The 27,341-nt window shown below is 44.8% G+C and overlaps 1 protein-coding gene across 1 annotated transcript in view; it reads right to left on the bottom strand.

Annotated features, from left to right (window-relative positions):
• HHIPL1 (HHIP like 1) overlaps nucleotides 1-26,778 on the bottom strand; it is a 42,083-nt gene extending 15,305 nt beyond the window's left edge. Inside the window, exons 1-5 of the mRNA XM_063439995.1 lie at nucleotides 26,384-26,778; nucleotides 23,282-23,928; nucleotides 21,509-21,652; nucleotides 10,206-10,534; nucleotides 7,590-7,716 (exon numbers count right to left, since the gene is read on the bottom strand). Of these exons, the coding sequence (XP_063296065.1) occupies nucleotides 7,590-7,716; nucleotides 10,206-10,534; nucleotides 21,509-21,652; nucleotides 23,282-23,928; nucleotides 26,384-26,716 (1,580 nt within the window). The 5' untranslated portion in view covers nucleotides 26,717-26,778. The remainder of the gene's footprint in view (nucleotides 1-7,589; nucleotides 7,717-10,205; nucleotides 10,535-21,508; nucleotides 21,653-23,281; nucleotides 23,929-26,383) is intronic.
• Between the last annotated feature and the right edge of the window lie 563 nt (nucleotides 26,779-27,341).

The following is a 27,341-nucleotide window of genomic DNA, read 5'->3' as shown; positions in this document are numbered from 1 at the left end:
TCTCGAAGCGGAATGCGACCACATGGCGTCGGCGCAATCTGCCAACACGGACATCCTAAAGACCAGAACGCTCCAATTACAACAAATCGCAATCCATCTGGAAGACTTAGACAATCGGGGCAGAAGAAATAACATCAGGATTCGAGGGGTGCCGGAGGAACATGATGATACCACCCCTGTATTGCAAACTATCACAGGTATATTCAATACCCTCCTAGGCCGCTCCGCAAAGCTCCCCATAGACATGGCCAGGGCCCACAGAGCTCTCAGACCACGGGGCCCAGCTGGGAGCACACCTAGAGACATTATCTGCTGCGTAACCAACTTTCAACTAAAAGAGGACATTCTCCGGAAGGCGCGGGAGGCTGGTAAGGTGCACGTGGAGGGATCGGAGGTGCAACTGTACCCAGACCTCTCGCCCGCCACGCTGGCATAAAGACGGGCCTTACGCCCCTTCACAAGGCAACTACAGGCAAACAAGATACGCTACCGCTGGCGTTTTCCGACCGGGCTCCAGGTCCACACACCTAGAGGCCCGCTAGACATCAGAGAGAAAGCAGACCTAGACGAGGTGGCAAAGGAACTCCAAATAACACCGGCACAACTACAATGGCCGGACCCACTGGCACTATACTCATTAACACGAGGCCAGGAAAGCCAGGCCGAAGAGAGGCCCACACCGAGAAACACCCGCCAACGAGCGCTAGGCCCACGAGGCCAATAACCAAGAGACACCAAGGCAAAGAACCCCTACTACCGCATGAACATGACACGAGACACTATAACAAGAGACATTGCATCCCGAAACCACTCAGGTGGTAACCCAACTCTTTTGCAAGTACCGAACTAGCTCACGGAACCTGACCCACGAGACGGCCAAGCTATGGCACATACACTGCCCGGACTTCGACCTACGCTTGCACATCCAAGACGGACCCCACAAGCCAATCACCATGTTAACAACCCCGCTGGGACAGGGCGATCCACTATGGACTCAGCACCCGAGGACTTTGCCCCAACCCCAGTGGACACCCCTGCCTGCCCAAGCTGTGGACTGTCCAGCGGTGCCCGGAGAAACTGCTCCTAGATCGAGCCACAGAACTGATCGCGCTAGAGCGCAATAGACTGCCGTAAACACTAATAAACGCAAGTACACAGCCTTAACGGCTATACCAATGTATGGGAGACTTAGAGGGAGGAACGGGTTGGGATACCGGTTACTCCAAGGCCACACTAGCTCACTTGAATGGGGAACGGAGGGCAGTAGTGGGGTGACAGACCGACCCGGGCAACCGCACCCCCAACGGACCTGTGACGACCTACCCAGGAGCAGGCGGGGAGGCAGGGGCCTGGCTCGCTCGGAAACCCCACAGGGAACACACACACAGGACCACACGCCTGCACTCCACCTATATCTGACCGCGACAAAGGGACAGAGGGCAATATACAAGCGGGCTGGGGAGACACGTATAGACTAACCACCCTCCCACCAAGCTGCAACACCACAGACATAACGGGAAGCGAAGACTAGACACAACAACAACATACCACGGTCACAGAACCGCTATCGGAAAGCGGAGCGTAACTCCTGACCACCGACCACGACACACATAGACACAGGGGACTTTGCCAATCCGTGATGCCGATTGGAGATAAAAGGTTGCATTAGGCAAGTTGATAATTGTCGTATGTTGATAGAAATGCAATGTTGTATGTATGTTAAAATTGCTCGGCGGATGCCCTGACACCATGCATGATACACCTAAACAGAGGGTACTGATACCGCCTATGTGTCTCATCTATTGGGGACTACAAGTTATTCTTAGTAAATTGTTACTTGTTAGAAGATATATGCTAAGCAATGTTAAACGAGTTAAATGCTATAAATGTTATAAATGTTATACAGATGCTCAGACGTCCTAGGCGAGGACACACCAAACCCGACCTAACACCAGACCGAGCCTTGAAGGGAAGACCCAGGGGACTGTCGTGACTGGACCACCCAGACCCGAAAGTAACGACAGGACAGGTAACCCAGGACTGACGGCCTAGGGAAACCACGACCCGCTGAGAGACTTCAGCCTTCCTCCTACTACCCCAAGGGACTGGCGACGTGCCCAAGTGACCGAGACCCAGAGCCGGTACCAGGCTCACACCCCGGATCCACTTGTTCGCCTATACCCTACCGCCACTGAGCGAAGTACCCCCCCCCTCCCCCACTGACCCCACCCCCCCCCCCCACCCCACGCACAGTTCAGACCGCGACAACCCGCAACCCACACTGACTAACCGGACCGACGACTCACGGACAGATAGGCATGTCACTCACGCCAGCCGATCTCAAAATCCTATCCATAAATGCCAGAGGGCTAAACAAGCCCGAAAAGAGATCGACAGCACTCAAAGAATTCCACACCTCTAGGGCCTCCATAGTCTACATACAGGAAACTCACTTTAGGGAAGGGGCGAGACCTAAACTACAAGATCACCGATACCCCATGGGCTATTTCAGTAACTATCAAGGCAGCAAAACAAGGGGGGTAGCGATCCTACTCCACAAAGGTCTCCCCTTCCAAGAAAAGGAGACTAGGACCGACCCAGAAGGAAGGTTCGTCTTCCTGAAAGGCACGATAGCGGGACAAACCTACACCCTAGCTAACGTCTACGCCCCGAATAGGAGACACCATCAGTTCCTTGCGAAAATCCTACGCACACTCACAAAATTCGCCGAAGGCATACTGATCCTGGGAGGCGACTTCAACTTAGCCCTTGACCCGAGATGGGACACGTCATCGGGAACTTCGCACATACCAACACAACAACTGACAGCACTCAGATCACAGCTCACCAAACACAAACTGGTAGACTGCTGGAGGGCCTACCACCCGGATGAGAGGGACTACACCTTCCATTCCCACCCACACAACTCATACACTAGAATAGATTACTTTTTCATGCAGCAATACCACCTCCCACTCACCAAACACGCTGAAATAGGCACGGCGACATGGTCAGATCACGCCCCAATCACACTCACGATGACATCACCCCTATTTAGACCCAAGGAAGCCAGGTGGCGCCTGAACGAACACCTCCTCACGGTTCCAGACATCAAGTCAGACATTGGGAAAGTCCTGCGAGAATATTTCACCCTCAACGTGCCGTCCCAAACGACCCCCACGATCACCTGGGAAGCCCATAAAAGCGTAGTAAGGGGCCACTTCATTCAGAAAAGCGCCCACCTTAAAAAACAAAGAGAGGCCGCCATGACATCGATACTAACAGACATACATAAGCTGGACACCTTAAATAAAAACAACCAGACGGACGAACAGCTAAGCGACCTACTCGCACTACGCAGGGAACTGTCCACACTACTACAAGCGAAGCACCATAGAGACGCGAGACGCCACAAACTGTTCTTCTCCCTACACGGTAACAAAAGCGGCAGGCTTCTGGCCCGCATGCTGACAAAACGCAGACAAATTACCTACATAGACCGAATTAGAGATACCAATGACACGCTCCAACGCCACCCCTCAAAGATCCAAGAAGCGATAAGAGCTTACTATGCGAAGCTCTATACGCTCCCGAGACCACAGACACAACCAGCACACAAACGCCTCCTGGACACCATAAACGAATACTTGGACACACACACGCTACCCACACTAGATAAGACAACAGCGGACCACCTAGACGACGAAATCACCCCAGAGGAACTGGCCATGGCCGTTAAGCAGACAAAACCAGGCAGAAGCCCGGGCCCAGACGGCCTACCCTTATGCTACTACAAGACATTTGCAGAAATACTGTACACCCCTCTCCTAGACACGTTCAACGCAATAAAAGAGGGACACCAGTTTACCAAACAATCCTTAGAGGCACATATCACCATCATCCCCAAAGAAGGGAAAGACAGCGAACACTGCAGTAATTATCGACCCATCTCGCTCATAAACAGCGATCTGAAACTACTGGCCAAAATATTGGCTACTAGATTACAAACCCACATACCCATACTGGTACATCCGGACCAAGTGGGGTTTGTGGGGGGGAGAGAAGCCCGAGATAACACCATCCGCACCCTCTCCCTGATACACGCTCACAATCGGCGACCAGAGGGCCTTCTCCTGCTGTCTACGGACGCGGAGAAGGCCTTCGACAGAGTGAACTGGACCTACCTCTTCCAAACCCTCACACGCACAGGACTAGGCCCGGGCATTATGGGGTGGATAAGAGCGCTATACACGCAACCGTCGGCCCGAGTAGTGGTCAATGGAGCGCTAACAGCACCTTTTGACATACACAATGGCACCCGCCAGGGCTGCCCCCTATCGCCAATGCTCTTTGTCCTCGCCCTCGAGCCGTTCTTGGTAGCCATCAGAAACAACCCGGACATTAGCGGAATACCCTTAGGAAAAACACACCACAAAATAGCCGCATATGCCGACGACCTACTATTCTATGTAACCAATCCCGAAATAACACTCCCTAATATCCTTAAGGCCTTCCAAGAATTTGGCAGAATCTCCAACCTAAAGATTAATCTTACAAAATCCTCAATACTAAACATTTCGGTACCCTCACAGAGGGAACGGCCACTACGCCAACACTTTACACTACAATGGGCGAACCAAAAGATCAAATATTTAGGAATCTGGTTAACGCGAACTAGCGGGGACATGTACAGGGAAAACTTTATCCCTATCCACACTAAATTCCGGGAGGAAATGCGAGAATGGGCATACCCACATATCTCATGGTTGGGGAGAATTCAGGTAGTCAAGATGAACTTCCTCCCCCGGCTACTATACCTATTTCAGACCATCCCCATGTTGATCCCACGCACATTCTTCGCGTCACTGCGGACAGCCGTGGGTCAATATGTGTGGAATGGTAAAAGACCCAGACTCAAACATACACTTTTGACACAGCCCAAGAACAAAGGGGGACTAGCCCTACCAGACTTCTCCCTCTATTACAAGGCATGCCACCTCTTACGGATCATTGAGTGGACTAAAACTGGGACACGAAAGCTGTGGAAACAGGTGGAGACACAAATGATAGGGACTCCCGTCGAGGCCCTACCGTGGCTACCCCCAAGACCACAGACGAAAGGGACGGAAGACCCCACATACACAAGAGCCACTCTCCAGGAATGGCATCGCGCCAAAGGTAGGCACAGCCTAACGACATACCCATCACCCCTACTCCCACTGACACACAACCCAGCTTTCCCCCCAGGAGCGGACCCGAAAGCATTTCGACCGCTGATCCAGGACCCCACACCTAGACTCCGACATGTTTACTCAGCCAGGGGCCTCAGCTCACTCAACGAACTGAGAGCGACCACGGAACACACACTCCTCATGCGCCTGAAACACAGACAAATACAGAGCTATATAGCCACTCTCCCACAAGGGGAGATACTAACGCGCCCCCTCACAGCCTTCGAAGAAATCAGCCTAAACCCAGACCCAATAGCCCATGGGGTATCTGTCATCTATACTATGCTCCTGACACAAACACCAGTGACACAACCGAACTTCAAAGGGAAATGGGAACATGATCTAAACCGCACCTTTACCGAGACTGAATGGGAAAAAATCTGCTATTTGACACACCACTGCTCCACCTACAGCAGAACACAAGAGACGGCATATAAGCTACTGACTAGATGGTACCGCACCCCAACGACACTAAACGCTATAACACCAGATCATTCCCCATTATGTTGGAGATGTGGTAGGGCAAGGGGTACACTGCTACATATTTGGTGGGAGTGTGACAAAATAACCCCGTTTTGGCAGGGCATACACGCAATGACGAAACAATTTTCCGACAACCCTCCCCCCATGAACCCGGCTGAAATGCTACTACACCACACTAGAGTACCCCAATCCAAATACAAAAAAGCAATGACTATACGCATCCTCAACACGGCCAAAGCAATCATCCCACAATACTGGAAAACACCAGTGACACCATCACTAGAGGTATGGTTCACACAAATGGAAGAACTGAGGTCCCAGGAAGACCTCTATCACTCAGCCAAAGACACGCACCAATCATATCTCAACACTTGGACCCACTGGCTATTGTCGACAGCAACTCCGGACTTTAGAGACCGGCTGAGACACTAGTGAAACTAGGAGAGAAAGAGACAGACGCCTACCGACGACCTGACGGCAGACAGACAACGGACGACCCGACGACCTAAACCCTCCCCCTCCCCTTCCCCCCCCCCCCCCTCAAGCCCCTGAAGGGACCACAACCAGAGAAGTAAGGACGTACCGCACGCAGAAGGCCAGCTAACGGACCACCCTGAGTAAACTACCGACATGGGTATCGCACCTACCGACGCACAAGGCATAGTAGGGCCACAAACCAGTACACAGATAGAACTAGACATACAGAAACCCTACTACAAGGGAGACAGGGAACCCAACACAGGACCGTAAGGAAATACCTGAACTACATCACTCCTCCCCCCCCCCTCCCCCACACAGTAATCAGACAATCGAATAAGAGCATCAAAAGGATCTGCGAATCCGTTTCAACAGGGGGCCTGCGAGCCCGTATATCGACTATATGTGTTAACGTTGACAACTTTACAACCGGTCGCCACAAGGCACGGTACCTACTTACTAATAAGACATGCCTGTATTCGGAGACCTGCGAGTCCCACACTGTTACCTTTTGCTACTTTCTAATATTGTAATACCACTTCATATTTTGAAATACCAATAAAAAATATATTTACAAAAAAAAAAAAAAAAATATAAAAACATTTTGGTCACATGAAGATTTGTCAGCCACTCTTTGCATAACGGTTGCAGTAAATGTGCAACATCTTTATTCCATTGCCATGGCAATGATCCTGTTAACATGTTCCATATTCTCACTACAAAGGCTAGCCAGTTGGAAAACCTGTTGTGTTTTTGATTTTACATTAAAGGTGGACCTGTCAGTGGTATACACAATATTCACAAAGTATTGTGATTACTTCCATACAAAAACACTCCAGCTTTGGGTGGGATGCACACATTTGGAATTAGAACTATCTCCGTCTTTCCAATTCTTATCTGCCATGCCTTGCCTTTAATATTATTATACACATACTTATTAAATAATTCACTAGCAGGTAATTCCATGCAGAATGTGTGAGTGAAAGAGGAAGTTTGTAAAACATATGCGTATCTCTGGTATCAGAGCGTGGTGAGAGTTGCATTTCATAACACCCCATAGCGCACACACACACACACACACAGCTGTAAATGGCGACACACACACAGAGTATGGCTGAACATGATAAGAGCTGTATTGTGCAGCACTCATTGTTGATATTATTTACCCATTCCCATAATACAGAATACATGGTTTACCATTATGTATTCACTATACCGTGCATGATCTGCCTGCTATTATAATGAGCATACCATGTTTTAAATTTTTGTATCCTTTTTTTTTTTTGTTATTTACCATTTGTTTACAGAATAAAATGTAAAAAAGGTGAATATTTAGTTTTACAAAACTCACTTTAAATTGGATATTGTAAAAAAAAAAATCATAAAAAAAATACTTACCCACTCATAAAATCTCCAAAGATATAAAGACCATTCAAGTTGGGATATTCGCAGCCCCTGTAAATATAACCTCCTGTGACAGATTTCCCCAGCTTGTGAGGATAGGCAAAAATGGGAAGCACATCATCTGCAAACAAAATTAATATTCTTTCATTATAACATCAAAAACATATCTGTCAAGATAGTTCAGTGGTTAATGCGTCAATAATATTGTCTTTAAATTCTGTGCAAATTGCAACTTCAAGTTCCAGTAGGGCTCATTCAAATACTCAATGCTGAGTTGAGTATTATGATTGGCTATATAAGTTAAGGTTGAACTGGTTATTCTGTTTATGAATAATTATTAGAACCAGAGTGGCACGATCTGCATTAGTCTCAAAATAAATGTGCGCATATAATGCATATATTTAGATCCCAAAAGAGCCAGACCTTGTGTCCAACATCTTTAGGACCTCTGAAGGTCAGATAGAAAAAGCAGGTGGTCCTCTGATTTAGGCAAAGTAAGACAGTGAAAACAAGGCTTGCATAAAATATGCTACGTTGTACACCCAGGTGTTGTACAAGGTAGCTTGCCAAAAAACGCTTCTTCCTTCCTGACTTGCCAAGCGTTTCTTTTATGTTTCAAATGAATAATAAATAAAGCAACTCAGTGGGGTTATCTTAAATATTCAACAGATGTTGATGGAATGGAGAAAAAAATGCATGGAAAACAACAGGCTTGCAGAAAAACTCTGATATATTTCAACCTACCCTCATGAGCTGCATCTATGTTTTAAATTGGTTCCATGGTACAGAAACAGCAGTAATCTGACCGTTACAGGCTAACTGCACTAAAAAAATTGAAAGATTGCAACAAATAGGTAGGTACGTGGCAAAATATTTCTTCCAAACAATTTTCTAGTGATAGATAACATAACATAACTGCTTAACCACTCTCTCTCTCTCCTTTATTTAATAACATTTGTAAACATAAAATTAAGAAGGTAATCAGGAAGAAACAGAGATATATGCTGGGGAATGTTACTGAGTGAAAAGAGACTTAAATAGTAGCAGACACCTGTAGGTGGAAATATGCAATTAAACTTCTTTAAAACTGTAAGTAATGTTAAATACAGATATCTGTCTATCTATACCCATCTGTCTAGAAACATCTGCCTATGCTCATCTATTAGTTTTTTTTTACTTATTAATCTGTTTTGATTAATTGCAAAGACATGTGTCTCTGTCTGTATGTCTGTCTATGTCCCAGATCATGATTAATCATCATTATGAATATAGCTTTTTCCCCATGGACTAGCTAAATATTAGTGTGGATAAAACAAGTACTGGTTTATTAACACAACACACAGATATTTATACAGGGTTAAATGCAGGGGGTTATTAACAGAATAAGTTTGCTCCCCTAAACCATCAAGTCTGGGCTGGTCACAGTTAATTAGTTCATAGTGATATGATTCGTTGGGTAATTGTATTATGTACAGTTCTTTCTTTCCAGACAAGGGTGCCAGGGATTCTGAACCAATGTTCCTCTTCCCAAGGGAAACCCCCAAACATTTTATATCCCCAGATGGTACACAGTCTTAGCCATACACAGTTCCACAAGGGAACCTACAATGCTTCCTGGAGATATAGATAGCAGTATTGCTCTGGGTCATGGTCCATAATCCTTGGGGAGGAGGCTGACCTCCAAGCTTCTCCACGAGCCCCAGGAATGCAGTCATCTGTTATATCTAAAAATGTAGGATATTGTGGCCATATCTGGGTAATCACCTTAACTTACCTATAGTAAAACAATTTAGAGAAAATCCCACTATTAACCCTTAGATCTCGAAGCTATATATGGGACTAGACTAGTCTTTGAACAAGTCTTCTTGGGATGTGTAACAAGTCTTAAACAAAGATATTACCTGTAAACACTCCAAAATATTTTAGCAGTATTTTTTTTATCAACTTGCACTAAACTCTAGCTTGTTTAATTTGGTTTTGTTTACGAATGTTTAAGAATGCTTGTGTTTACATCCCCTTCTCCCAGGTATGTAAATCTGTACAAACCGTGTGTACAGTAAGTAATTTAATGTCTAGTTAGCCCAGTCTCCGTTACAATATGAAAAAATAGGAAAAATCTCTGCCACAGAATGAAAACAAACTTAATGTACGAAGAGCAGACAGAAATCGAATTTTCATGATTAGTTATTAATTTTAAATTAAATTAACAAAACAGTGTTTTAGGCCAAAATACGTCAGAAAGGTCATTTTACAAACTTGGCTATTTTGAGCAAAACATTCAGTTATCCTGTTGAGTCTTCATAATTTTCAGTTTAGTAAATAACCTCAATCAATTTCTCCATATCAGTGTCACTTTTAGGAAGAATGGGACTAGATGCACAGTCACTTTTTCTCCAAGTTTCCAATTTTACACAAAAATAATGAATATGAAAAATAAAATATACAGATCAGCATTGCTTTAATTTGGTTGTTTTGGCCTACTAAAATAAACTAGGAATTTCTACCAATTTACACTTTTGCGAATATCTTTTTTTGTAAATATCTTGGTAGCAACAAAATCACTGAAATGGGTCTCTCTGAATTTAAAATAATTATATGTGTTGTCATTACCTAGTGAGGAATTTGCGCAGAGTTTTTTATCGTAGCAGCTGAATCCTTCCCTCGCTCTCCAGCCGTAATTCTTCCCTTTCTCTACAATATCAACTTCTTCGTATTTATTCTGCCCTACATCTCCGCAGAAGAGACGGCCTTTCCCTTCTTTAGTGAGCGAATCTCCCCTATCAAAAGAACAGCGCCACATGTTCCTCACCCCATAAGCATAGACTTCTGGACGAGCCGACGGGTCATTTATAAACGGGTTGTCTGATGGGATCTTGTATAGCGGACCATGGTCATTGTGATTTACGTTGATCCGCAATACTTTGCCTAAGAGCGTGGACCTGGAAGAGAGGAATGGATCAAGTAAAAACAGAAAAAAACAACAACAGTCTTATGCTATAAACAAATAATAAATAAGCAAATTTAATCAAATCAAAAAGTAAAGGGATAGGCTACCAGAGGGAAACAACTTTAGACACAATCCTAGGAGAAATGTGTCCGAGTGTTCCTAATGCTCCTAGGCACCAGAGAGAGATTCAAGGGGTCTCTCAGGGCATAACCCTAGATAATCAAGAAAGACAAAACAAGGGAACCTACAATGCTTCCTGGAGATATAGATAGTAGTATTGCTAAATATAAATATAAAGTAATTAACCTGTAGCAAAGTAAATGTCCTTTGAGACTGCAGTACAGTATTAAAATAAAAACTAATAAAATACAATACAATAACCACCTTGTATTGGGACCCTGACAAAGGTGCATGTCGTTCTGCACTAAAACACGTGTCGGGTGTTCTTGCTTTTTGTTTTATCACTGGGCACTTTATTTTTCACTAATGGTTAGCATGTTGCTTTTATGGTTCACTTAATTTGATTTTTACTTTTGATCTTTCCTCCTATGTCTGTCTAGCGAGCTTAACAGGGAGAGAGGCTTTGAGAGTTTAACTTTTTGCCAGTCTTTTACTGGTAATAGCATTTTTCATCTTTTTCTTATCGGCTATATTGTATATATCTATTTGGTCACTTGGCCACCCAACAGAGTTTATTTGACTCATCTAAATAGCCCTTTATGCCTCATACAGGCTGACATTATCTTGACTGTTAGGTCCATTTGGTGCTATGTATAATGACTGACCACATAGCCTCTCTTTCCTTGCAGCAATCAATTTTTCTCGCAGGGGCTGACTTGTGTTTATATATAAAGCCCCATTTAATAAAGCTCATTTTTATTTTGATGCCAGCCTTGTGAGAGTTTGTACAATATTTATTTCGAGATAGGAGGTTTACCATACAAGGTGGTTATTGTATTGTATTTTATTTTATTCATTTTTTCTTTTAATACTGTACTGCAAAATCTCAGGACATTAACTTCACTACAGGTTAATCACTTTATATTTATATTTAGCAATACTACTATCTATATCTACAGGAAGCATTGTAGGATCCCTTTTGGTGAACCTACATGCTCTATTTTGTTTTGACAAATTTAATAAAATGAATTTTAAAAAAATAAGTGGAAAGGTCACAAAAAGGAAAAACGATAAAAAAAAATGCTATAGGCTAACATCTTAAGGGGGTTGTTGCAAGATATAATGGCAATAGTAACTGGACAGGACATATTTTGAAATGACAGCTGTGCGTGTGTAAAGTACGGAGTCAAGCGGTGTTTCCAACAGAATTGTATACATCTTTAGAGGTATATATATGTAAGGTAGAAAAAAAAACTCAAGTCCACCAAGTTCAGCTTTTCTCACATTTGTTTACTGTTGTTGAGCGAAAAGAAAGTGAAAAACCCATTTTGAAGCGATTTGTTATTTTGGGAAAGAAATTCCTTATTCATTCTAAATTGACAGTTGGAAAAAGATTAATATTAGGCACAAAATCCACACGTTTAATATTCTTACTGTAAAGAACCCTTTCCTCGGCCATAGCTGAAATCTAATTTCTTCAAGTTTAAATATGTGATACCATGTCCTTTGTACAATCCTACTAATGAACAGGTCACTAGAATGCTATTTGTGCTGGTTCTGTATATGTACAGGGCTCGACAAATCATAGGCACCAGGTTGCCATGGCGACTAGAAATTTCATCCTGGTGCCTGGGATTTGTCAACCCGTTAGTAAAACAGCAATCGGCTGGGGGAACAATGGAGCTAGCTGCCTGCACTGAGGAGCATGGAGGCAGTCGGTTGACGCAATAAGCTTTCTGAAGTTTTCTCCTGCTGTTTAGTGATGCTGGGAGCTGGAATGTGATGTCACTGCGGCCCCTGCATCACTACAGAGAGCGCGCAGGAAAGCAGAGAGGAGCTGCAGGAAGATTAGAGAGCAGCACACTGAATGATAGGATCCACTCGGCTCTCCCAAAGGTAGGGAGGCTGGGTGGATTTAAATGAAAATTTAAAAATGTCAATGTGTGTGCGTGTGTGTGTCTCTCTGTGTGCATGTGTCTCTCTCAGTATGTGTGTATCTCTGTCAGTGTGTGTTTGTGTCCATCAGTGTGTGTCAGAGTGATTGTGTGTGCCTGTCAGAGAGAGTGTGTGTGTGTGTGTCAGAGTGTGTCTGTTTAGGTACCTACATCCACTCCGATCACATGACTGTGCTGGGTTTGCCTCAATGGCTGAGATCCTCAATTTTTATGATCTCACCTAGGCAAATTGCTTTCCCAAATGAAAGCATTGGGAGGATATTGTGCATGTTCTCCATGGGTAACATTCAGCGCCTCCATGCAGAGCATGGAGATGCTGAATATAGGTGCTGCCACAGGACTTTATAGTGGCCATCTGACTGACTGTCACTAGAGTTGTTACTAGGCAGCAATGTCATTTTTCTCTGAAAAGGCAGTATTTACATTGAAAACGCTACAGGGGCAGTCTACAGACACCAGAACAACTACATTAATCTCTTGTGATTCTGGTGACTGTAGTGTTCCTTTATGAATTGCATATTTCTCGTTGAAAATTAAACTTTGTTAGTTTTGAAAAAATTGGCTCCTACCTTTTTTAGCTGGCTCCTAGATTTCAAACAGATTTGTGAAGTCCTATTAGTATAATGCGATCATATCCCCTGCAAGCTGTCTTTTTTTGTAAAGCAAACAAGTTAAACATTTTTTAGCCTGCCCTCACAATTAAAATCTTCAATTCCCCTTATTAAGTTTGCAGCCCACCTCTACACTCATTATAGTTCCATAATATCTTTCTATAAACAGGTGTCAAAAATTGCACCGAATATTCAAAGTTCAGTCTTAATATTGATTTATAAAGGGGCAAGATTATAATTTTGTTCCATGAATTAATACCCATTTTTAAGGTATGTCAATACCTTACTGGCCCTAGCAACTGCTACCTGACATTGCACATTATTATCTAGGAGTAGGCAATCTTTTAGTAGTACTGTGCCAAAACAAGACCTTGAAGTTCCTTGGTGTTCCACTCCTATTTTTTTTAAATTTAGGTGTGTATGTTGTCGTATTCTGCTTGTGGTATTTAAGGGTGGAGCAGTTGCTTTGTAACTTTGTATTTGTGCGAAAGATGACCTTGATTTAGCCGTTAAAAAAAGAGTGTTTTGGGATTTATAAATTGAACACTCGGGCACCTAAGGGCTTAAACGAGAGCTTCACGTTCTCCCCGTATGTTGGCATCTAAATAAAACATTGGCATAATGATTTATGGGATAGATCATTATTTATTTACTATTTCTTCCATTTTGTATATAGTTTAATGTATTTTTGAGAGGGACAATCAATATACAGAGGGCCATATTTAACTTCCTCACCTGGGGTCCCATTAAGACTGTTTTTCATAATAGCAAGGAGTGTGTAAATATTTGGATAGCATATACTCTCTAGTATACAACTCATGATTTAGTACACTATTAAAATGAGTATTTATTATTAGGTCACAGTGTAGATTCCTTTTTTGTCTTCTTTTCTATAAAATATATATAATATGGCAACATGATCTCTCCTTTCTGTGACCTTTAACACAAATAGCCTACATATCTCATCACACTGCTAAAATCGTGCTTTGATAATCTTTATTGCTTTATTGTATATATCTGTACAGTAGCTCAGCACGATACCAATTACACAGAGATATGTCCTAATGACTATCCACCTCCTATGCTTCAGGTCACAGTAGAAGTGGTTTAGTTCGCAACCCATCTTAGCCCACAGGGGACTTAAGTCCAGAGATACTTAGAGACTGATGTTTATAAGTATCTAGGTCCCCCAATTCATGAAGGGTTGTCCTTTTCGGGTTGTTCGTCTCCCCCTCCTCCCCCCCCCCCCCCTTTTACTGTACATGTGAATCCACTGGTCAAGACTCCTCCCAGTCTCCTTGCGTCAATGCAGTATGAAGGTGGGCTTGAGTGTCAATAAAGGGGGGGCACCATTGGGGGCGGGATTCAATTCATGCCAGTGACATATTGGCATACCCATTACACGCCCCGTAAAACCACAATTGTTTGCGGCCATCATGTGACCGGCTATTTCAGTCTGATATAAGAATGGTGAGTGGCTCTCCTAAAATGCCATGGACGATTTCGTTACCGTATATACTTGAGTATAAGCCGACCCGAAAATAAGCCGAGGCCCCTAATTTTACCCCAAAAAACTGGGAAAACGTATTGACTCGAGTATAAGACTAGGGTGGGAAATGCAGCAGCTACTGGTAAATTTCTAAATAAAATTAGATCCTAAAAAAATTATATTAATTGAATATTTATTTACAGTGTGTGTATATAATGAATGCAGTGTGTGTATGTATGACTGCAGTGTGTGTGTATGAGTGCAGTGTGTGTATTTGAGTGCAGTGTGTGTATTTGAGTGCAGTGTGTGTATTTGAGTGCAGTGTGTGTGTATGAGTGCAGTGTGTGTGTATGAGTGCAGTGTGTGTATGAATGCAGTGTGTGTGTATGAGTGCAGTGTGTGTGTACGAATGCAGTGTGAGTGTGTGTGATGCAGTGTTTGTATGTGTATGTGTTGCAGAGCCTTGGTGGGGGGTGGGCATTTTTATTATTATAATTTTTTTATTATTATTTTAATAATTTTTTATTGTTAAATTATTATTATTTTATTTTATTATTATTATTATTTATATATTTTTTTTCGTCCCCCCTCCCTGCTTGATACATGGCAGGGAGGGGGGCTCTCACTCCCTGGTGGTACAGTGGCATTGGCAGTTCAGTGGAGGGGGGCTGGCAGGGAGCGTTTACTTACCTCTCCTCCACGCCGGTCCGGTCAGCTCCCCTGTCAGCTCACAGTGTAAGTCTTGCGAGAGCCGCGGGGTCACAGCGCGGCCGCGAGACTTACACTGTGAGCTGACAGGGGAGCTGACCGGACCGGCGCGGAGGAGGAGGGAGCTGACAGGAGCCGCAGGAGAGGTAAGTAAACGCTACCTGCCAGGCCCCCTCCTACACAGCCCCATTGTCTGTATTATGGCAATGTAAGTTGCCATAATACAGACATTGACTCCAGTATAAGTCGAGTTGGGGTTTTTCAGCAAAAAAATTTGCAGAAAAACTCGACTTATACTCGAGTATATACGGTAAGCAGTTTCTATGGGGGAAATATTAAGAACGTTAGACTACTAGTTGGGTGGACGCAATTGGAGGGAACCTCAGCTGTTGGATTGGGGAGTTAGAGGACGTACCTTGCAGCAACCTTAGGTTGGGTGTTTGGCAGCATTTAGCATTCTCTACTTAGACCAATTATTATTTTTAATTTTTTTCTCAGTTAGCGACCTTGAAGTCGGACTTTTGATTTAGCTAGTCTGTAGAAGGCTTCTGCTGATATACATCTGTCTTTTTCTTTATAAGTGCCATCCTTAACCCAATCTCTGTCTCTCCAGGTAGCAGTTGGTGTTGTGACACTGTTACACCGGACATACTTGATTTTATACAGTGTACCCATAATAGTGACGAGGATCTATAGGGCTTTTTATTGCCTGTTTGCTCGTTATCATAGCCACAATATATTCATTGCAATGGGTATATTAACTCAATCTCTGAAACATTTGTCTAGGTATCAGTTGGTATTGACACACTGTTACACTGGTTACATTTGATTCAACTCAGTTTATGCATAATAGTGATACTTATATACAGGGCTTTTTCTTCCTTTTTTTTGGTGCTGTTTAGTATAGCCACAGCAAGCTCACTGTAGTTGATATACAAACTTTACTGGGCCCTAACTCCCTTTCTCATTATCCCCTGCCAACACCCCATCCAGTCCACTATAGAGTATCCCACCCCACTGACCATGTAGAGTCTTTATTTTTTTGGCTCTTTTTTTTTTTTATAGGTTTATGCAATATTTTATATGTCCTGTCTCTGAATATCTAATCAAATGTATTTATATTTCTATATTATACCAATTCTATATTTTTCATGGAACCTTTTTGCGCCCATTGGATTCTGTATCCTCTGGACATTTATGCATCTCGTTGTTTGTGTGAATGCGGCCTGTTCTTATTGTATATGTTCGGGAGTAGTTTGTGGTATTGTGTTCTCTGGGTTTCAGTGGAAACCGGGCTGGCCAGGTACAGGTCAAGGCCAGGAGCCGCAATAGCTGCTGCAGGCTGCTCTATACAAATGCAGATTCCCATTCACAAGTGATGCAGTGTTGCACTGTTAAATTGAGATATATCCCTCACCACCTGCAATCACAGATCAGGTTGCACTAGCAAATATCTGAAGTCCCACTGGGACTCCTGACAGGCCAGAGCCTCTTTGTCTCCGAAAGCCTTCAGTGTCATGCAAAGTACACGTGCCATAGGTTGCTGATCCCTGATCTGGACTGTTATCTATAACCATTCCCTGCAATTCCTTCGCATTTGTTTTCCCTAACTCAGTACCATTTAGGGTATAAGTTGCTTGTGAATTCCTCACCCCAAAATGCACAATTTTTCATTTATTCACATCAAATTTCAGTTTTATAATCACTTGTTTTTTTGTATTTCATCAAGTCAGTGTTTGTTAAACTTGATTATGGTCATGGTATAGGGCTGGATCTCTGAACAATTTAATATATAAGATTAAAACTTAAATTTCTAATTGTGACGAACTGAGCCTGGTCACGTGTTCTTGGAAGGGCCTGCTGGCCAGCATCTTACCAAAAGACTAAGGGTCCTTTAAAAAAAACTATGTGAACAGACTTGGTTCGTGGGATTTTATATTTGGTTCGGGAACCAAACAGCCGCACAAACCGGAGACCACCCTGGAGCTTGTTAAGCCTAATTGCTACTTTGTAGCAATATCCACCGACGTGTTCTAAGTATGCATCTGCGTGGCCTCAATTCCTATGGACGACCACGAGGTGGCGGTCATCTTGTTCGCATGAACGCAGGCAGCGGTGTTTGGGCATGAATCTCATGGAACTGAAAATGGACACAGAAACTGTAAAACACCGCTGGACTTCCAGCATCGTCGGTTCCACAACACTTGGAAAAGCGCTGTTCGATGGAAACATTCCCACGAACAAGGGGGTCGAGCTCCAGGGTAAGACTATTGACTCTGTTCAATAGTTTGTTCGCTTTTAAACTACCGAACTAGATCGACTGCAAGCCCTGATTCTCTGGAACTGTTTTGGGCATGGGACCATGCAGGCGGGCGGTCAAAATTAAGACTTCCAGAAAATTCCTGAACCCCTGAACTGATCTGGGTGATTTTTGGATATGTTGGTCACCCAGATCAGGGCTATCAGGGGATGTAACCCCTGATAGATGTTTGTGGGGGTTTTGTGTGTTTTAAGGTATTTTTGAGGGGTTTGTAAAAATGTATGTTTTTTCTGTGTTTGGAGATAATTGGATTAGATTAGAACACTCCTGACAGTGGCGTACCTACAGTGGTCGCAGGGGTCGCAATTGCGACCGGGCCCGGCACTCCAGGGGGCCCGGCCGCACTGTGGACCTCTGCTGTTACTATCAAATAATAACATTCTTCCTGGTGCTGTGGGCAGCCTCGGCAGATAGCTGTCTGACTGCTCTAAGTCTCAGACTCAGTGACTGATGCAGCAGGTAAGCTGGGCCCGTATGCTGTCTGTTTTTAACTGTCTGACTGGGGCATGTAGGGAGTGGGGCCTGGGGGGACTCTGGGGGTGGGGGTGGAGCCCAGGGGGGAACGTGGGGGTGGTAAGGCAGCCAGGAAGGAACCTTCTCCTCCTGCTCCGCAGGAAATCAGATCTCCCTCACTGCCTCTCCAGCAGGCAGCAGCCCTTCAGCACTGCCACTGTCTGACAGCAACAAGTAACAAACACAGAGTGTTGCTGTGCATCGTGCAGAGCAGAGTCCCCCCAGTCAGGCCAGGTCCAGATCATTGTGTCTCCCCTCTCTGGCCCAAGGTAAGCCAAAGGGAGGGGGACAACAAATAGGAAGGTGTATTATTGTTTTTTTTTTTGTTTGTTTTTTTGCATTGCATTGTTTTAATATTTTAAAGCCCTTAACCCCAACCACCACCACAGTGAGCCCCTTGGCACTCTTGTGTGCTGCCCATCCCTCTTTGTGCAACCCCTTCCTCCTGTTTGCATCCCCTTACCCCCTCTGTGTATCCCCCTTTTCCCTCTCCGTGCAGCCCCCTTTCCCTCTCTGTGTGCAGCCCCCTCCCCCTGTGTGAATTCCCCTTTCCCCTATCTGTGCAGTTCAGTCCCCCCTTTGTGCAGCCCACTCCCCCTTTTTGCAGCCCCCTTTCCCCTCTCTGTGCAGCCCCCTTTCCCCTCTCTGTGCAGCCCCCTTGCCCCCCTGTGTGCAGTTCATTCCCCCCTGTGTGAATCCCCATTTCCCCCCCTCTGTGCAGAAGCCCTGCGACCAGGTGCCCGCCGCCATGTATTGCGGCCCCGGCCCGCGCAGCGTAAGCACGCGGGGAGGCCCACGGATCAATTTTTGCACCAGGGCCCCATGGATAGTGTGCACGCCATTGGTTCCTGATACAATTATCTCCCAGGCACAGAGGAGGGATTATCTGATTTTGTATGGGAGTGTCCTGGAACTGGGATCCAATGTGATTGTGTATTTATTTCTACTGTGGTTTACTCTCAGGACCGGGGGGGGGGGGGGGGGGGAGTGCCCCTTGCATGGGATTTGTTTTACCCTTCATGAAGTCTAGGCTCATGTTTGGGGGATTGGAGAGCTATATTCACTCTGGGGATTGCTATAATCACTATACTCCCTTGGATCACAACGATTGCATTCTGCTTCGATCTCTAGACTATCAGAGGTCTACCCACTGGAAGCTGGATCCTGGTCTTGGGTCCAGGGTGGGTGGAGGACAGCGAGACCCCAACCAAGGTTTGTGGGGTTTATGGTGGTTATGGTGTTCCAGTGCAGTGCTTATGGTGCTCGCAAGTACTAGGAAGCAGCGATTGATGGAGGTACCCGGTTGGGGTGCCAGGCGGTCCGTCACACTAATTATCACAGTTATAGTCACAGAATGAGGCGGTGAGGGGGCTAACCAATCAGCGATCAGATCCCTCAATGTGGACTTCTTTCTATTTTCTGTGTTGCCAATGGATATGACAGCATCAGTGTTAGATTGTTTTCTACAGCCTCTAGCCCCCTAATCGTTGCGGCACCGGATCCTTATTCACGGTGCTGCCATCTTCTAAGTACTGGTAGTGGCGTAATGTCACTGTCTTCTCCTGCTCAAGCATGCGACAGGGTCTTAATTCCACGCATGCTCTTTGTGCAAGTTAGCCTTGGGCACCACCGAAACTTTCATTTCGTCTGAATATACAGGCACACATTAGGCCTAACCCATAATAAAACATTGAGTCAATGCTTTCCTATTAGAAATTTAGAATAAGGACGTTCTAATGCAAGCGTGATGACCTCCCACGTTGTATCACGGAGTTAAACTCCTTGAAACAGCAGGTAGCAGTCCAGCGTCTTGCAAATCCACATAGGAAAGCATTGATTTAATGCTTTCCTATGGGGAAGGCCTAATGCGCGCTTCGGCACTCTCTGCGTATGTACATTAGGTTCCCCCTTGTGCTGACGTCTGAGGAGGTGGATGGAGCCCACGCTGGAAACAGGTAAGTGGTTAAAAGGGTTCATTGCGGGGGCAGAGGGACACTATAGTGTTAGGAATACATCTTTGAATTCCTAACACTAAAGTGTTCCTGAACCTTGTTTGTGTGCCGATTTATAGCAGGGATTGGAAAAGTATTTGTGCTTCACAGCTTTAGTCAGAATATATTTTCCTTAGCGATTTTTAGACTTATGAATCTTCTTTTACTTGCTTGGCAGCCTGCTATTGTATTGATAAAAAAGTGTATATTTATCTGTATCTGGGCAACACTTGTTATGAACTGACGACATTGTGCACTTTGCATATAAAGTAAAAAAGTCTTGTGAGACTCCTCCCGAGGGCTGAGGACACCCGAGGCATAGTGTCTGGATGCACTGGACCATCATTTTATACTTTCCATTTGGGGAGGCGATACGGTGGGAGGAATCCTTTAAATTTCTGCATGTACTGTAGAGTTTTATTAATTTAATTACACTATGCGTTGAAAAGGGGATAACCCAAAAATCTGCATTTTTCTTTATGTCCTTCAATAAATTTATATAGCACTACTGTGCACTTTGCATCTTGTAGCACTGCCCTCTGCTGTTTTCATCATCTGTGATTGATACCCCCTGAATGAGCAACAAAGGATTGCAGTGATAGCAGCACAGAGGTAAACCTTTTCGGATTGTTTACTGTGTACTCCACTATATAGAAAAAAATATACAAATTGACAATCACAGTCCTTCAGCTGTGGATATATACTTGTGTTTGAAGATTGAAATCTATATATACTTGTGTTCTCCACTAACCTTATCTTAATAATCTTTTGTGACTATAGTTTAACCACAAAGGTAAAAACTAAGGTGTGGATTTTTACATTTAATTTTCATCTTTCAGACCCGACAAATAGATATTTGTTTACTGTAGGGGATAAATAAATATATTAGAAATCGTGGGTTGACATTTATCCTTTAATCAATGTTTTTGTTAACTCCATAACTCCATATGCACCTAATGTTTCAGCAAAATATCTACATCTGCAATGTTTTGGAATTTAAGGTGACTTTATGGCAATGTCCGAAGAAAAGTAACGTTGCACAATACAGTTTATGTTAACCTTATGTTTAAGTTAATCATCTGGGTGACAAGGGGGTTATAAAAATATTAATTTGTAAAAGGATTCAATGAGATTCGTATAACTCTGGTGCCCAGAGGGCTAACACATGAAAAGTGTAGTTTCAATATATGACAAGTATTGATTTAAATGTAGCAAGAAGGGACCTGCTCATTCATACATAAGGCCGAATGAGTCCTTACTTGTTTTGAGCATTTCCAAACTTCCCAAAGGGGTCTCCAGCCATTCCTCCGTCACCGATAAATATATAGAGATAGCCGTCAAACCCAAAAAGCAGTTCTCCGCCGTTGTGATTGGAGGCCGGTTCTTCGACTTCCAGAATTATCCTTAATTAGAGAAATAGAAAAGTAAAATAAGTAATTCAACATAAATTAAATTACAAATACTGGAACATATATAATTAGATTGACCCATTCACTCCCAATAAGGTGTATACTCAAGCACTCAAGCGACAGGTGTATGCATCTATACACCCCAAACCATTGTATACAAGGTCCTTCTGGTAATCATTTTTGCAGATGTCTTAATAGTGAAGAGGTTAATGACAGCAGGAGCATATATTTTGGCCAATGATCGCACCAAGCATTTGTCTTGCCTGCCCAACAGCGAGCTCAGGTATAAGAGAACTCAACTAGCTTGCCTTTCAGTGAATCCCCACTTGGTTCTCCAGCTGGTTTTAGCTCATCTTGTGCCATTACAACAATAACCGAGTCTATTAGCATATCAGACTGATCCCACCCATAAGGACAGTTCAGAGCCGAATTGCTGTCAATTTCCCTCTGCACGAGAGATACAGTAATCTCAGACAATCGTTTCAGCCATGTTAGGCCTCATCGGGAGGAATAGTCTACACATTAAACTAGGGGTCCACGTCTGGATTATGCGTTTACCTTATGGAGAGCAAAAAAAATAGTGTGCAAGAGAATACTGAGAATGGACAAATGCTGAAATATCTTGCCCTTCAGTGGGCGTCCAGTCAGTTCTCTAGCTGGCATTTCAAATCTGGACAGCCCTTGCAGGTGGGATCAGTCTGCAAATGGTATAGGTCCACTCTGTAATGGCACAAGTGAGCAAAAAACATTTTGAGACCTGAGCGGAGATTTACCCATTTATGGGGACACACCAGAGACAAGTCATTTACAGCCCAGAATAAGAGTTCTGGACTGGCTAATGTTAAATCATAGTCTGTGTCCATCATCGGCAAGCAATGCATGCTGTAACAGATGATCACTGGTGGCATAGCCCCTACAATACTGCTGCCGTGGCATAGCTTCCTCAACCCATCTTCTGGGACATCCCTACCACTGCAGTGATGGGGAGTGATATCACTGGAGAAAATTGGGCTGCAGGAAGAACGTGGCCTTGACACGAGATCTAACGTAAGTTTATTTTTCTATCTCTGTTAGTTTTTTTTTAGTTTTTTTTAAAGGAGTTGAGGCGTGTTAGAAACACATGCTCCATCCAAAAACAGCGTTTGTTTAAAACACTGTTTTTGGATGGAGTAACCCTGTAAACTAAGGCTGGTTTATTTTTTTTATTTATTTCATTTGTGGATTTTCGAGAGGTTTGTGATGCAACGACCATTCGTTGCGAACTGCAAAAAAATAAAAAAAAATAAAAAGACTCCTCAATTCCTATTTAGTCTCCTTGTTGTTGAAACCAAATATACTGCCAGTGACTCATTAAAAGGATTGTGAAATCATGGCACCATTTGTTGAATTTTGACACATATGTGCAACTCCACAAATAGCAAATCCAAGCAATAACAGCCCAATATCTGACTCCATTTCCAAATAAGAGTTGGAAACAGGAAAAAATAAAGTCAATATCAGTTTGTTTTCAAAGAAGGTTTTTGTTTTTCCTGTGACAAGTGGCTTCATGCCCAGAGTACCAGGGCCTTGTTAATATTTTACGGAGTTGCTTGGCAGAGATGAGAAGTCATTTGGCAATATTACCTTTCTGAGCTGTGGTCTACTGTATTCATGTCATGTGAGGAAACTCTGAACTCGCTGATTCGGATAATTTCATCAAAGCCAATTTCCACTGAGTAGTAAACATAGACTTTGCCATTATGTTTAAAGTTTGGGTGGAAAACAATTCCAAGGAATCCTCGCTCATCTCCTTCCCAAGGTGAGGTAAGCACGGCTTTGGAGATGTTTAAAAAGGGCTTTTCCAGTCTAGATTTGTCAGGGAGATAGGTCCAAACTAAACCCACTTGTTCTGCTACAAAAAATCTGTGTGTTCCATCATTGGCGTGTACCATGGCAACTGGATTCCGAAGACTATTAGCTACTTCCTCGAGGCATAGCTGTAGACAGCCCTCTGAGTCAGCGATGACCCGTCCCAGATTTTTGTTAAGGTTTGTGTTGACCAACAAGTGAGGGAAACAGTAGTCTGAGTCATCGAGAGCCAGCTGGCGGCAGAATTTCGCCATGTTGCTTTCCAGTGCTAATAATTCCTTGTCTGACGTCATGTATTGAAAAATAGACCTGCACTTCTGCCAGACATCCACACAGTAATCCATACAGAGGCCAGCAATCGTTCGAACTGGAGTAGAGGGGTCCTCTGCATCAAATAAATGTGCGGCGTAAGGAGAACACTCCTAGGAGGGAAACACAGGGGGAAAAAATCAAATACACATATTGTTTTGCCAGTGAGAAGTTTTATGGGCCAGATGTGACCTATGACCACCAACTTGCAATTAAAAAATATAATATCATCTGAAAATTTGAACTAAGGCATCCCAGTATGAAACCACTTTAGTAGTAGAAGCTCTGCCCTAGGAGGTCATAGACTAGTCATAGATCTCTAGTGTTGTAGATTTTAGTTGGCGATGTTGCACAGCTTACTACCCAAACTAAGAAAAAATCCATATTTCCCCCTCACCCTAAATTAGGCCACCTAGCCCCAAATAGTAACAGTATTATGAGGATGCCATAAAAACTAGAAAAACATGCGCTAACATTTTTTAAAGAGTTTTGCATGCCATGATCACAGGGTAAACAGAATAACATTTTTGAGACTGGCACAGTCATTGTTATTAGCATTGTTATTCTGTCAATACATTGCGCAGCACTTTACAATTATAGAAAGGGAATATTTAGGAGTGCTCAAAGCCCTGCTCAAACAAGTTTACAATCTGTGAGGACTCAACGTAGGAAGAAATAGATCATTAGGTGTCTTGCCTACTGGGGCGGTGGTCTGGATTCAAACCTGGGATTCACAGTTGGCATTGACGAACTACCGAAATGATTGCGCATGTGTTCATTTTGAGAATAAGTCATATTCTGACAGCAAGCTCCACAAGTCCTACAGTTAGAATTCACAAATCATAAGTGGCATTAAAAAATAAAGGGCTGGCAAACACTGTGGATAGGGCCAGTCACTTTGGGTCTGCCAACTGATCCCTTAGACCCTTTCCACTGGTCCTCTAAATTCTGTCCACTAATCACCTAAATCTTATCCATCTGTCTCCCTGGGTGGTGCACACTGATCCCATAGATGCTGTTTTTAATGTGCCAGTATTCAGCCCATGTACCCTGAGTTCTAATGCACATGTGCAGGGTGCTGCCCACTAGTCCCCTGGGTACTGTTTTACATGCCACTGAGTGTGTTTCACTGGTCCCCTTGGTAAAATTTGCTATGTATCTTTGTGCCCACTGGTCCCCCTAGGTGCTCTTTTCCATTCCTTTGAGTATTTTTCACTGGTCTCCTGGGTGCTGTATACTATGCACTGAGTGCTACCCATTGGTCCCTTGGGTTCTGTATACCATGCCTCTAGGTTCTACCTACTAATACCCTGAGAGCTGTGTAACATTCCCCAAGGTGATCTCCACTGGTCCCCTGGGTGCTGTTTGCCATGCCTCACTGGTCCCCTGGGTGCTGTTTGCCATGCCCCCACTGGTCCCCTGGGTGCTGTTTGCCATGCCCCCACTGGTCCCCTGGGTGCTGTTTGTCATGCCCTACTGGTCTCCTGGGTGCTGTTTGCCATGCCCTACTGGTCCCCTGGGTGCTGTTTGCCATGTCACACTGGTCCCCTTGGTGCTGTTTGCCATGTCCCACTGGTCCCCTTGGTGCTGTTTGCCATGTTCCACTGGTCCCCTGTGTGCTGTTTGCTATATATCTTTGTGCCCACTGGTCCCCCAGGTGCTCTTTTCCATGCCTTTGAGTATTTTTCACTGGTCTCCTGGGTGCTGTATACTATGCACTGAGTGCTACCCATTGGTCCCTTGGGTTCTGTTTACCATGCACTGTGTGCTAACCACAAGTCTCTTGGCTGATGTTTACCATGCCTCTAGGTTCTACCTACTAATACCCTGAGAGCTGTGTAACATTCCCCAAGGTGATCTCCACTGGTCCCCTGGGTGCTATTTGCCATGCCCTACTGGTCCCCTGGGTGCTGTTTGCCATGCCCCCACTGGCCCCCTGTGTGCTGTTTGCCATGCCCCCACTGATCCCCTGGGTGCTGTTTGCCATGCCCCCACTGGTCCCCTGGGTGCTGTTTGGCATGCCCTACTGGTCCCCAGGGTGCTATTTGCCATGCCCTACTGGTCTACTGGGTGCTGTTTGCCATGCCCTACTGGTCCCCTGTGTGCTGTTTGTCATGCCCTGGTTTCTGTTTGCCATGTCCCACTGGTCCCATTGGTGTTGTTTGCCATGCCCTACTGGTCCCCTATGTGTTGTTTGTCATGCCCCACTGGTCCCCTGGTTTCTGTTTGCCATGTCCCACTGGTCCCCTTGGTGCTGTTTGCCATGCCCCACTGGTCCCCTGTGTGTTGTTTGTCATGCCCCACTGGTCCCCTGGTTTTTTGTTTGCCATGTCCCACTGGTCCCCTTGGTGCTGTTTGCCATGTCTCACTGGTCCCCTGGGCGCTGTTTGTCATAGCCATAAATGCTTTTCACAGGTCCACTTGGTGCTGCCCATTGGTCCCCAGAGTGTTGGTTGTCATGTCAATGGTTCTTGTTGCCATGTCCCTCAGTAGTTTCCCTGGTCCCGATGGTTCTGGTTGCCATGTCCCTCAGTGATTTCCCTGGCCCCCTTGGCACTGCCCACTCACCTGGCACAGAATATCCTGCACATGGGCAGCACAGCGCTCATAGCCTGCTCGGTCGAGGTTTCCCAGCACCCGGTAGAAGGCGCTCATGAGCTCGGAGTCTCGGGCTGAGTCGCAGCAGCCGAAGTCCTTGTACTGAACGCAGAAAGTGAGCTCCTGGACCGGGCGGAACGGGGGCTTGAAATCTAGGCACTGCGGGTGAGAGAGGATCGGCAGGGGGCACAGGAGCCCGGCCAGGAGCAGCAAGTACCCGGGGGCCCCACGGGGGGACAGGAGCCCCGCTAGGAACTGCAGGTACCCGGGGGCCGACCGGGGGGACAGGAGCAGGAGCTCCATCCTGAGTCAGTGTCACCGGATCATCAGCTGCCGGCAGATCCCTCCCAGTGAGCCTGAACATCGCACTGTCTGCTTATATAACAATGAGCCGCCCCTGGGCTGAGCTCCCTGCCAATCACACTGCACTCACTGCATACACTGGCCCTGTACACTGCACTCACTGCATACACTGCTAATTACAGTGCACTCACTGCATACACTGCCCCTGTACACTGCACTCACTGCATACACTGCCCCTGTACACTGCACTCACTGCATACAAGGCTAATTACACTGCACTCACTGTATGCACTGCCCCTGCACACTGCATACACTGCTTATTACACTACATACACTGCCCCTGTACACTGCACTCACTGCATACACTGCTAATTACAGTGCACTCACTGCATACACTGCCCCTGTACACTGCACTCACTGCATACAAGGCTAATTAAACTGCACTCACTGTATGCACTGCCCCTGCACACTGCATACACTGCTTAATAAACTACATACACTGCCCCTGTACACTGCACTCACTGCATACACTGCTAATTACAGTGCACTCACTGCATGCAATGCCCCTGTACACTGCACTCACTACATACAAGGCTAATTAAACTGCACTCACTGTATGCACTGC

Source organism: Pelobates fuscus, chromosome 13, assembly GCF_036172605.1.
Source record: "Pelobates fuscus isolate aPelFus1 chromosome 13, aPelFus1.pri, whole genome shotgun sequence".
Classification (NCBI taxonomy): Eukaryota; Metazoa; Chordata; class Amphibia; order Anura; family Pelobatidae; genus Pelobates; species Pelobates fuscus.
This window is presented reverse-complemented; position numbering and strand designations above follow the sequence as displayed.